The 14,020-nt window shown below is 38.3% G+C and overlaps 1 protein-coding gene across 5 annotated transcripts in view; it reads right to left on the bottom strand.

Annotated features, from left to right (window-relative positions):
• LOC124595920 (ring canal kelch homolog) overlaps positions 1 to 13,949 on the bottom strand; it is a 133,758-nt gene extending 119,809 nt beyond the window's left edge. The window contains exons 1-2 of one of the 5 annotated variants that reach the window (XM_047134833.1): positions 13,806 to 13,927; positions 4,405 to 4,565 (exon numbers count right to left, since the gene is read on the bottom strand). Coding sequence is in view for 2 of the 5 variants with exons in the window: in XM_047134831.1 (XP_046990787.1) it covers positions 13,806 to 13,861 (56 nt within the window). In the remaining 3 variants the exon portion in view is untranslated. Of the gene's footprint in view, positions 1 to 4,387; positions 4,566 to 13,386; positions 13,633 to 13,687; positions 13,707 to 13,805 lie in introns of those variants that run through there. The other 4 variants (XM_047134832.1, XM_047134831.1, XM_047134835.1 and 1 more) reach the window with 4 other exon arrangements.
• Positions 13,950 to 14,020: the final 71 nt, after the last annotated feature.

Genomic DNA, 14,020 nt, shown 5'->3' on the forward strand with positions numbered 1-14,020 from the left:
GGATGAAAATCTCATTCTGGAGACTTCCCCCCGGGCTCTGGCTAAGCCGTGTCTCCGCAATACCCTTTCTTCCAGGAGTGCTAGTTCTGCAAGGTTTGCAGAAGAGCTTCTATGAATTTTGGAAGGTAGGAGACAAGGTACTGTCAGAATTGAAGCTTTGAGGACGAGTCATGAGTTGTGCTTGGGTAGCTCAGGTGGTAGAGCATTTGCCCGCGAAAGGCAAAGGTCCCGAGTTCGAGTCTCGGTCCAGTATACAGGTTTAATCTGCCAGGAAGTTTCATCTATACGATGGTTCAGTGAACATATTTAGTCCTCCCATTAGCTTGTGGGTACAAAGCAGTAGTTCTTAGTTTCCAGATTTGTAACAAGTGACACTGCTGTCTCATTAGCTGTGACATGAAATTGGCACTATGATCTGTAATTATCATGTTGGGCAACCAAACTTCAATAATCAGTTGTTCACCATTGCCCATGTTACTGTACTCACATGCTGATCTGGAATGGCAATCATTGCGACATAATGTGAAAAATGATCTGCAATAGTCAAAACGTAGCTGTTACCCACCGTTTGGCTAAAAAGACCCAAGATGTCAATCCCAACTATCTCAACTGGCTTGGATGTCTCTGGTAATATTTGAAATGGTACTTGCTAATGATGTAAGTCTGCACATTTTGCACATGGCAAATGACTCCTCACATATTGATCAACATCCTGTCTCAATGTTCATCACCAATACGGTTTGGCTACATTATGATCTGTTGTTCCATGTCCTCCAAGTTCTGATAACAAGTGGTCATGAGCTTTCCTTTAAAAATTCCTCTAATAGTGCAGCCGGCACCATGACACATGGCCCAAGCTTCGTTACCTTACATAGCAGTCAAATGTAACCAGGGAAGAGTGGCGCTGTTTCGAATAGCTCAAAATCTGTGTCATTGGTTTGCACCTTTTGCATTCCACAAGGCTACAGGCAAGTACTCATTTTTCTCCTTAGTCTATCTGCTATCCAGTTTATAAATCACCTCAAAGTCAAGTTTGCTTAATTTCAATTCCTACCACGTCAACCTGCCTAATGGATCTCTTAATTCTAATGGTCACTTTAATGCTGCATGGTCAGGTAACACTTTGAATTTCCTGCCATACAGATAACACCTGAAGTGCGTATCAAACTCAACATTACTTTTTCCTGGTTTAGAACACACACTACCAATTGGCTGTTTGCATCACAGGAGAGAATAAATTCCTTCTTGTAGCTCGGTAATACTAATACAAGGTTAGCTCTTTGCACCTTCATTAATTTTTCGAATATGGCTTGTTATTCAGCAGTCCACTGGTAATTTACTCCTTTTGACAACTGCATCAATGATCTGGCAATACCCACAAAACCCATCAAAAATTTCTGATAATAACAGGCTAATCCCAAAAATGACTGCAGCTGTTTAGTCAGCGGTGGTGGCAGCAAACCGCACAATCCATGTATCAGTTTCTACACCGTCTTGACTAATCACATTTCCTAAGTGGTTAATTTATGTTAACGCAAAATGGCACTTCTCGATACTCAACATTAAGCGCACAGAATTCAACTGGAAAATACGATAATGTCTTCCACGGAAAACTATGCACTGATGCAGATTCAAACAACGTAACCCTCCAACTAGAAATCATTGAAATGTGGCTGATGCATCCTTCAAACCAAATGGGATTAGCCAGTGTTGGTAATGCTCCCCAAGGTCTGTGAATACAGTCTTCGGCCAGTAATCTGGTAATACTTACAATTAATGGTAACCACTCTTCAAGTCCATTGTGGAATGGTACCTGCATTTATACAGGTTATCTAGTATGCAGGATACGCATAGCAACTGTTCTAGAATTTAAATACTGACAGTCACAACAAAACCTGTATTTTACCGTACCATCTTGGGCATTACTCTCTTCTATGCTACCATCATTCAATTGCTGATTAATACATTCTTCCAATTCTGGATGTAAATGTTGGGGTATCCTGCACAGTTTCCAATATATAGGTGACTGTTCTCAATAGATATCCCGTGCTGGGTTATGGCCTACAAGGATTACATAAATCTGCAAACTTTGTTAACAGCTTCTATATGGCTATTCTGCTTTCTTCCTACAAATCCTGACCTTCTTCGCATAATGAAGCTGTCCGGGCAGTTTTCTTATGGCTGATGTCCACACTTGACCTGTCTAAATCATTCTCATCCACAACGTCCAAATTGGCAACTACCTACCTTTTGTCAAAACCACTTTATCGGTGCCAAAATTATCCATACCAATAGGAACCGTATGTTTGCCTCAACTTGCTGTATATGTACAATGCTTCCATGTACAAAACAATGTGATGTATCCAGTCTGACACTGTCTACCAATGGCTCTACCACACACAAAACATTAGTCGTTATGTCTGTATCTATGTTCACCCTGCGGCAGTTTATGACACAAACTGAGTCTTCTGACTTTTTATGCAGTTTAATTGGTTCTATCCTCATGACAGGAGAATCTTGCAAGAGCGTGTCATCAGTAGCAGTCTCTTACAGTTGGAACATTCCACTGACTTCAACAGTCTGCTGTGGAAGACCATTTTTTGCCTGATGTTCAGTTAAGAAATCTAACCCTAAGATTGTGCATTACCCTTCACCTACATGGGAAAAAGCTTCCATATTCTCTCTGAAATGTTTCACTCCAACACAAAAACTGAGCATCGGCAAACCTAGAGATGCCACCTCATTATTTCCTACTCCATATAACCTATAACATGGAGAGTTCATCTCCTATTACCAAGAAGTCAAGACTAGCCACAGATATGCAGGTCCCTGTGTTGAACAATAACTTATGCTCTTTACCATTTATCATACCAACGTAGCAACACTTTGCTTCTGCCAACGGGGCACTGAAATTTACAGCGAATGTCTTTTGGCAGATTTGGTGCTCCTGATTATTATGTACCTATCCACTCTGCTTTTTATTTCTACACTCTTGTTCATGGCGCCCATCCACACCAAACCTGTTGCATTGAGACTGCTGATATGCCTTCCAAATGTGGCCTGTGAGCCCACATCTCAAACATTTTATATCAATACAAAATATGCCTAATTTTTCTCGCATTCCTGTTGCCACATCTACCTCTTCTAACTGTGTGGCTACCCTGATGGCCACAGCCAACTAAATCCTTCAGGTTTTCCATATGCACTCTCTTAGAAAAGTTGGATGGAAGCCCCTCATAGAAGTATCCTATGCTCTATGCCCAACCTCCAGAAGGATATAATGAGGTGGAATATGTTGTTCACTAATCCTGCGTTTCTTCAGTACAAAAATCTAAAGTAAAAAGACATACTCATCCATCTCCATAATACTATGAGGCTGAAAACAATACTACATATTTTTAAAGGTCAGCAACATTGGTTTAACCAGTAAAAATTGAGATTCTAGTGGCACATTAGCAACATCTTAACAAAAGACCATTAGGAAGATCAGCACGGAAAGGTAAACCAGATGAAGTTATATATCTACATTCATATGCTACAAAACACTGTGAAGTACTTGGCAAAGTTTATTAAAGAAATCTCAGTGAAAATAAGAAGCACCATCCTTTCACCACAAGTGAAGTTAGATTTCTGAAAGCCTGTTGGAATGTTATATATTTCTGTCCTCATATTATAAAAAAAGGGCAACAGTAATCATAAATGTGAAACAAGATGAGTACTTAAAACATGTCAGTTAAAAATTGGTACTTATGATTAACCAAATAAACTGACAGACACGTGATGTGCATTTTTTTCATTTCAAGAAGACATCAGAGAAAAACATACTGATTCGTTGCAAGAGGAGATATCCATTAACTTGTAAAGATAGTGAATAAGTCACTGTTATTGCATAGATTAGACCTATGTAAATGCCTGCTGGAGTTTCCATTTCTCAAAATGTCACATCAAAGGAAGAAAAGAGATCTGTCAGTTCTTTTTTCTAACAGTGATTCAGAAAACTGCATTCAGACTCAACAACTGAATAGGCAATGTGGAAGAAAAGATGAAACACATAATAAAAATTCACTGAAAGAGATACTGTAAAACAATAAACCAGGATGTGAAGGATTAGTCCTTAATCCAAAAGTATAAAAGAAAATTATGAAAAAAGAATAATCATTTGCATAAACTGAGAAAGGGTGTCAGAGAGAAAGAACTTCACGACTTATTTTCATTTCTTCAAAGGTTTGGAAATTCTGGTAAATGAAATATAACTAATAACTGCCCACAGCTTAACTTCTTTTTATCTGTGATGAACAGTTCCTCTTTTAGGCAATAAGAAAGCAAATCAACAGGGGGAAAAGAGAAAAAAGAACATCAGAAGAGCTGATAAATATTATAATATTACCCTTGCTGATGCATCACCTGATGATTCATATCTTCCTTTTCTAATTACATACACAAGTCTTTCATTTCACACAAAAGTGTTTTCACAGGAGGTGCATTCAGATATTCTCAACATGATTTTCAAAAATGAGCAGATGAACTGGGAAATAATTTTGAAATGTGTACTTCACTGTCCGTTCCTAAAAAAAATGAAACAAGAAAATAATAAAATAAACAAAATAAAACAGTTGCCTTATTAGGCAGCAGTGATGTTACGGCAGGCAAGGCAGCTATGTAAAGTTACTGAATTAGTGAGAGAGAGAATTGAAATCAATTTCAACAGAAACAGATATTTTCTGTGGATGTAATAAAATTTCCAGATGAAGTGCAACTCTAATGACCCAAATGTTTCACACACAGTATATCCTCTTCTTTGAATGACAAGTTTCAACAACTTCTCATGCTTCACCCAGAATCGTCCATGTGGTTTTATTGGGCTGATCAATGCTGGTCCCCATGAACCATGGAGAGGTGTGGTGGTTTGTCTGCCTTAGCAATACAGTTAGCCATGCCATAGGTGCAGCCACAATGCGGAAAGGCCAAACAAACATGCGGGGCAACAGCCTTTCCACTAGTTGCAGGGACAACAATCTGAATGATTAACTGATCTGGGCTTGTAACACCAGCTGGTGCTGTGAATGGCTGAAAGCAAGAGGAAATTACAGCAGTTACTTTTCCCAAGGGCATGCAGTTCTACTATATGGTTAAAAATAATGGAATGCTCTTGGGTAAGATATTCCAGAGGTAAAATAGTCTCCCACTCAGATCTCCGGGCGGCGACTACTCAGGAGGATGTCATCATCAGGAAATACAAAACAGCATGCTACAGGTAGGGGTACGGCATGTTAGATCCCTTAATTTATCAACAAAAATAATCAGTTTTTGAAAATATAACTGGACAGATAATGAATCTACTCTTTAAGACATGGCAGGAGAAAACACATTTAAAAGTTATGGAAATATGATAGCTTTCGGAGTCAGTGGCTCTTTCATCGATTGCAGAAAGGTCGAAGGGAAAGGAAGAGAAATGAAGGAACAGGGTTAGCAAAGTTTAACGAATGGGGAGAGTTATGAAAGAGTCACCAAAAACGCTGGGTCACGGGATACTAACCAAACAGGATGAGAATAAAAGAGTGATTGTTGGGCACTGCACAAGACGAGTTTTGAAAACCTGAGAGCTTAAAGGTGGATGACATGGTGATAAGCAAGACAGAGATTACTGAGAAAACATTGTGCATGAGTTAATAAGAACGGAAAGATAAGTGCATTGCCTCTGGTAGACAGGTGGAGTGGCAGGGGAGGCTGGAAGGGAAAATAAACAGTCATAAAATAAAAGATATAGAAAACTAAAAGAAAGCAGAGAAAAGGAATAGTTACTCCCCCCCCCCCCCCCTCCCCCCAATCCTATATTAAAGACAGAAACTAATTCCTAGACAATCTGAAATCTGTGCATGTCCCACTACCACCACACACATTGATTCTCACCATCGAAGCCACCTATCTCTATACCAACATTCCCCATGTACATGATCTATCTGCTGCTGAACATTACTTCAACTGACAACCACCTGATTCCAAACCTATAATGCTATTATTGCTCACTTTAATCAACTTCATACTTATGAAAAATTGCTTACCCTTTGAGGTGCAGGCTTATAAACAGACCAGGGGTATCGCCATGGGAAACAGAATGGCTCCTTCCTATGTCAACCTTTTCACTGGATGCTTGGAGGGGGATTTCCTGGGATCCATAAGCCTTAAGCCCCTGGTTTGGTTTAGATAGATTGATGATATCATCATATGGACTCACAGTGAGGTTGACTTGTTGAAATGTTTGCAACCTCTAATTCTCCCAATTAAATTTCACATGGTCCTATCCTATGGCTCCTACCCATAACCATTCCCACTACAAAACTTTTAATTTTAATTGTGACAAAATACTGGAATTCGTCAGCAGGAAAAGGAAGAAAGGAAAAATAGGAGAACTAGGACTGTGGGAAAGGAATAAAAGAGGAGTTTGCCTGGTAGAATTATGCAGGAAGCTACATGCATCATTTAATCATCATTAACACTTGGTTTAAGATACATAAAAGAAGGCCGCATATGTAAAAGAGAACTGGAGGCACTGGAAGGTTTCAGACTGATTATATAATGGTAAGACAGAGGTTTTGGAACCAGATTTTAAACTGCACAACATTTCCAGAGGCAGATGTGGATTCAGACCATATTTTACTACATATGAACTATAGATTAAAACTGAATAAACTGCAAAATGGTACAAAATTTGTGAACTGGGACCTCGATAAGTTGAAATACACAGAGGTTATCGAGTGTTTGAAAGGAAGCATTAGGCAACAAATGACTGAAACAGAGGAAAGGAATACACTAAAAGATGAATGGGTAGCTTTTACAGAGGTAACAGTGAAGGCAGTAGGGGATCAAAAAGGAGAAAATGTAAAAATGCAGCAAATGAAGCAGGCGAAAGGGAATACAAAAGTCTAAAAAAAAGAGTTTCTCAAAAAGTGCAAAATGGCTAAAGCTGGAATGGCTAGGAGACAAATGTAAGTCTACAGATGCTTGTATAACTAGGGGGAAGATAAATATCGGCTTAGGAAAATTGGAGAGACCTTTTGTATGAATATCAAGAACTCAGGTCGAAAATCAGTCTTAAGCAAAGTAGGGAAAGCTAGCCTTGTACCGAAGTGAAACAAGGATGATAAGCAGTTCGGACAAGAAGGGAATAGAAATGTGATGCTACAGAAGAATGCTGAAGACTAGATCAGCAGACTGCATAACCAAAGAGTAAGTGCCAAATAGAATCAGGGAGACAAGAAATCTGTGGCATAATTTGACTAAAAGAAGGGAGTGGCGTAGGATACATTCTGAGACATCCAGGAATTATTAATTCATTATTGGAGGGAAGTGTGTGCGGGGAGTGGGGAGGTAAAAATTGGATACATTGACCAGGAGACAAATACACTAAGCAGGTTCAAATAGATATAGGTTGGAGCAGTACTCAAAGACAAAAAGGCTTGCACAGGGCAGAGCAGCATGGAGAGTTGGATCACAAACCAGTCTTCGGACTGAAGACCAAGACAACATCAATACTGAATGCTGCCTTGTCTAATCATGTAGCAATGGACTGGCAGACGACATACTGATGTAGAATAGAAGACCAGCAATATGTATTTCACTTCTATGTCATTTTTTGGTCTGTAGGTTGTGGTCACAAACAGATCTGCAGCAACATGTGAGTTTTTAGATATGTTTGTGAGTTGGTGAAGCCAATGAACATGAATATGAAATCTTAGTTGAGTGGTGTACTGATCTGTAGTATAACTAGAGGTTTACATTAGGGTGAAAGGTACAATGTGAGCTGTCATAGCAAACAAATGTGGTCATGAAGTTAACTATAGTTCTTGTAATGGCGCATATTTTATATGTATCAGGCTTCAATTAGTAGTTTATGTCTGCTGTTTTGATGATGGCATGGTCAAAGGAGATGGGTGGTATTGGTACAACGTGAGCTGTCATAGCAAACAAATGTGGTCATGAAGTTAACTATAGTTCTTGTAATGGTGCATATTTTATATGTATCAGGCTTCAATTAGTGGTTTATGTCTGCTGTTTTGATGATGGCATGGTCAAAGGAGATGGGTGGTATTGGTAGGTTCAATATTTTCCTTAGTACCATAAAATAGAGTGAAATTGATTTCAAGGGGTGTGATTGATAACCCCCATCCTTCAACACATTTTAATCCATGGCCAATACCAGGAAATTTATCTTTTGCTGTTGGTATTACTGAAAATCGCCATCTGAATTGCGTAACTTTACCATGGGGTGAGATTGATATCCCTTGACTGATATTTAACTCTATTTTTCCATCCATTTTTTCAATCCTTCATATCGTAGTTTTATAGAACAGGTAAAAGTAATGTTAGATACTCTTTAAGTTACCCTATTTCTATTCCTCTGTGTTACTTTGATTTCAGTGTTCAGTCCCAGATGGGATGAGATTATAAGAAAAAGGCTGGCTGAAGAACAAACAGAAATTATACTGAAGATATATTGAATCAGGCACTGTCACAAGTAGTAGAGGATAAAAGTCACTAAACAAGGCATCTAAAGAATTCAATATTTCTTTTGGAACACTCCATAATATCATGGGAAGCACGGCTGCTCTACTGGTGGGCAAGCTGCTTTAACTTCTGCTCAAGGAACCGAAATTATCAAAGCAGTTACAACCTGCAGTGACTGGGGTTACCCACATACTCCCTTAGCTATAAGTATATTTGTTAAAAGTTATCCGGACAGAGAAGGTAGGAACATTGTTCAATTTGTCACTAACATGCTTAATGTTGATTGGGCCTACTCCTTCCTGAAACGCAACAAAGGTGCACTGGGTCAGAGAGTGGGGTCCTGTATTACAAAAAAGAGGGCTGAGCTATCTGAAAAGCCAGAGAAGGAATATTTCACAAATTTAAAAACCACAATTGTTGGTATTCAGCAATGCAATGTCTTCATTTACAATGAGACTAACATGTTATATGGCCCTGGAAAAAAGGAACTGGTGTATTGTTGAAATACAAAATATCCAGAGGGGATCGTCCATGTAATGCAGGACACACTTATAATTTTTAAAAGTTGAAAATTTGGTACTTTTTACATATTGTCTGAAAAGGCTGGACTGTATGGTAACAACGGGTTGTGCCCATTATTGCTTTCCCTCCATAATTTGTAGCCTTTCTATGAGGCCATATGTTTTTCGTATGATTACCGTGTGAATTATTGTAGATTTTGTTCCTTCATTTCAACTAATTGGGCAGGTAATAATCAGCATATCATTATTTGTTTTACAGTTACATACCCTAATGCACTGCATAAAGAGTATAAATGAAATGATCGTATAGCATTTCCAGCCGGAACATTCCCTTCGGGGTTCGGCCGCCATGTTGCAAGTCTTTTCAGTCGACGCCACTTCGGTAACTTACGTGTCAATGATGATGAAGGACACACAACACCCAGTCCCCCGCTGGGAATCGAACCCGTGCCCCCTTGCGTGGTAGGCGGTAACGCTACCACTGCACTACGGAGGCGGACAAGTAGATAAATTATATGTTAGGATAAATAATATAATACAACAGTGTGAACTTTCATGTAATGCGAGTCACTTCCATGTAATTAAGTTTTTATATCATGAGAGATGTTAAGAGCTAACTTTATCATGTTCAATAATTTACTTCTTGTGTGAATGCGTAACTATAAGGGGTATTCAAAACTTACGGAAACCAGCACTTGTATGTTAGAAGCATTGACCCTGGCTGTTGAGACACTTGCCCCACTGTGACATAAGGCAGTGAATCGCTGCCTCATAAAACTCCCCAGGCTGCGACATTAACCAGTACCGCATGTACAGCTGGATGTCATCGTCCAAGGTGAATCGCTTGCCTCTACGCTCTTGTTCTTCTTTGACCCCCTTCTGATACACTTCCTGCAGCACAGGACAACAGTGAAGGCCCAGAGCTACTCACAAACCTTGACCACCCTTCGCCGAGCGATAAAATAAAAAAAAAAAAATCAGGCAATCTCACCCGTGGGGTCATTCTGCTCCACGACAATGCAAAGCCTCATATGGCCAACATAGGTGCGGCACTCCTGCAGAAATTCAAAGTCATAGTTGTTCGTAAATTGTTCAGTGACTTGTGTGGAAATTCATCAGGTGGAAACTCTGAAAGACCAAGTCATGGGAGTAATCCACAAAATAGAGGTCTTTGTTCTGAAACTAGAGATTTGGTAACAAGTTTCCACTGCCATGACAACAGTCATCGGGCAGGAAGGACACAATAGTTATTACAGAAAATAATGAGAAAGAGAGAATTCATATTCGTCACTTAGTCATGTCCATCATGGAAACATAAGACGCATTCAAACAGGAACACCCTGAAGCTCAAATTGGGAAATCTAAGTTTGCACAAGTATGCCCACCAAATGTCCAATTAAGCAGCAAATTACCTCATAAAGTATTTTGTAAAACATCATGAAAATTTCATAAACGCTATCAGCAGCCTTCATAAGAAGCATGATAATATTCCAGCTAACAGCAACATATTTGAATCAACCATCATATGCCAGTTACGAACTGAGCTTTGTTTGGAGAATGAATGTAACACATGTCAAAATGGTAGAGGTTTCAACAAAGCCTATAAAATTGAAGAGCTAGAAATTGTGAATTTATTATGGTACGTTTGGAAGATAGAAGGAAACAGCTCTAAAATTACGAAAATCAAAAAAGGCTCTGCAGCTGATAAGCGAAATACATAGTTTCCATAATTACTCATTTAACATAATAAAACACTGATTTCAAAATGCAAAATGGGTCACCATGGAATCTCCCAGAGTTTGTGATGAATCACTCGAAATCACCATTGATATAATGGTGTGTGGAAATGCTTCTGGTAGCCTCCTGCCCCCTTACATTATCTACTAGAGTGAATATATAGAGGACACTTGGACAGAGGATGGTCTCAGAGGAGAACCATGTTGTGACACACCTTGCTGTTCAGGTGGATTGAGAGTTAACAAAACTAGCCATGGTTGGGTTGATTCAGTCATGTTCGTGGATTGATTCATGCAGGTTTTTCTTCCTCGTGCAAGAAGACTGAATAGCAGGAAAGTTCTTATGGGAGACAATTTGGCCAGTCATTTTACTATTGAAGTGATTACACGGTGTGAGGAAAATGATATTGCTCTTGTGAGTTTGCCGCCAAATTCAACACATTTGTGCCACCCAGTGGACATTTCATTCTTTAGTCCAATGAAGATCGCCTGGAGGAAAATTTTAACAAAAACTTTGTGGTATCCTCATGCCTGAACTTCCATCTTTGTTACCTTCTGCACCGAAAATGATGAACGATATCAAATTACTCAAGAAGGATATTGTCAATGACCTTAAGGCATCTGGAATATTTCCGTTTCACTCCGATAAGGTTCCACAAAAGCTGCCTGGACTTCCCCCAGTGTAAATAATGTGAATGGTTCACTTGTCGATTTCTTAAAGCTGCAATGTTAAGGTCAAATAGACAAACTGCAACAGAAAAATTGAAGATTACACGTCATATCTGGAGTAAGTGTCGTAGCTCCAAACTGCTTCGGCAGATGATGAAGACCTGCGTGCAGATATGAATTCAGATGTTCAGGCAACTGCTAACGAATTGGATGTTGGGAAATAAGAACTCGTTAAAGTGTTGTCTGGTGTGAGGAAGTCTGTAACTTCTGAGATGCAGTAATTATTCAAGAAAAGAAGGGAAATGATTATTAAGTGTTAGGATTAAAGTCTATAGACTCTTCTAAGGCTGTATTTAAAGAGGTAATGATGATATTCCTTGTTGACTTTTTTTTATATATTAGCAACTTTACCAGAACCAAAGGCTCTGAAAGTGCAGGAAATAGGATTTGGTATTGGTTCAAAGGTAAAGTTGATGTAAAAAACCATAAGATTTGTCTATATAACTGAAATGTGAGTAATTTGGTACATGACTAATTTAATTTTGTACTTAATTGAAAATCAATTATTGAGATATTCTGCATTATAGGTCTAACTTTGTGTTAATAGAACCTTGTTTTGTACAGAAATATATAGTCTGCATTTTACTGTGAAAATGTTTTTGTTATCAATCTCACTCCATAAAATATGAAATATATAATACAATGTAGCTCCTAAAGTAACAAGCAGATTACAGAATGGGTTGAAATTGATACAGTGTTTTACAGCCTATGCTTCTCCACAGTTTCAAAAGTGGTATCAATCTCATCTCTAAGTATGTAACAGTTTATAGGCTCTTTGATTTCTGTGTGTGTGTGTGTGGGGGGGGGGGGGGGGGGGCGCCATGAGATGATGTTTTGAAAATTTTCAACTAACATGAAGCAATCAGTAGGCATCAAGGAATATTTTTTTTTACTTTCTTTTTAGGTTTTATTTTCTTAGTTTTACTTTCTTTACTTAGGTTTCACTTTCTTCATCCATTAAAAAAAAATTGGAAAAAAGTTACCAAAGTCACCCCATTTTATGGTGCTCAATCAACCATTTTCCATTAGTTTTGTATCTATTTTCTGTCTGAATACAATGACTGAACAAATAATTTTATGTATTGTAAGCTATGCTATTATTTTAAGAACACTAATTATCAGATATTAGTTCTTGCACTACAATAGTATTTCCAAAGATTAAGCTTGAGTTGTTGTTTTTTTTCCATAAGCAAACAAAACGAAAATGTTAAAGAAGTTTGGTAATTTATTCATCATGATTATTTTATCTATATTTTCGCAATTGATAGTGTGTGGGAATAATATGAAACTAGGTGGCTTCACGCCTGGGAAAGTACAATAGATGAGGAAATAAGTTGAAAATTGAGACAGTCAGCTCAAACACTCCAAATGAGCATAGAAGAGAGATAATGTAGCCACCAAGAAGGTTCCTCTGTTGGATTGTAGTGTCAACAAAATAAATAAAACTCACTGCAAGTATGCTTGCTGCATTTAGGACACCTCGTAAGCTTCAGCTACTGTGAATTGATGCTGTCTTATGAACACACTATCAAATGCTTTAACAGGTACAGAACTTCATAAAATTTGTTTCAACTAGTAACAAAATAGTTAAATATGCAGTGTCTGAACACCAAACATCACATAAATAATTGTCATACAGTAAAAGCTTACAAACGTAGTACAAAAACAGCAGTAGACAGCTGAAAGCTTATTTCATTTTCAAAAATCTCCAACAGGCCCTACTAAGACGGACATATCAACAATAATGCAGACACTTTGAAAATGCACACATTATCTGTAGAAAGAACATTTATAAAACAAAATATTTTACTTTCAAACTCAAAATAATCGGAAAATCTTTGTTCTCATTGTATCAGAATTCACATGACTTCCTTCATACAGACTGATGAACTTACTGTGAAGACGTAACAGCAAGTGACTGAAAAACATTGTACAAGCAAAGCTATCTAGGTATCTTGTACGGAAAGATTGTTATACCGAGAAAAGTACTGCGAAACGACTGAAATTCCACGTTTAGTTCTGAATCATACGACTCAGATTTGCGTCAAAAATGTTTTACTCTTTTAAAACTTCTTTTGAGTAATCGAAACTCGATGGCAACATAGCGGAGCTCCTTTGTAGGTTACTTGTCATGACGTTAACCACACTCCTTTTATTTGAGAACGTACAAATATCACGGAACAGTTTATAATATACCTCTAGCAGTAAGACATCGATATCACCAAACAGGTCAATGCAACACACACAGCATACATTATACATCTATTACGTCTTTAAATAAACACCTGTTTATCAACAAACGCATAGCACGTACCTTCCTTGCTTTTCATTTGTATTTTCGCTTGCAGTAATCGGTCCTGCCGTATCCATGTTTCCCGCTGTTGTTATAAAATACAATGCTTATTTACAAACACAGTGCACCATTGATCTTCACTTTTCTTGACCTCTCGATCCCGAATTAACGGCTGCCATATCGATAACACATGCTGCTGCAATGTTGCATTCTTGCATATTCAAGTCGAGTAAACT

Source organism: Schistocerca americana, chromosome 2 (genome assembly GCF_021461395.2).
Source record: "Schistocerca americana isolate TAMUIC-IGC-003095 chromosome 2, iqSchAmer2.1, whole genome shotgun sequence".
In the NCBI taxonomy this organism is placed as follows: domain Eukaryota; kingdom Metazoa; phylum Arthropoda; class Insecta; order Orthoptera; family Acrididae; genus Schistocerca; species Schistocerca americana.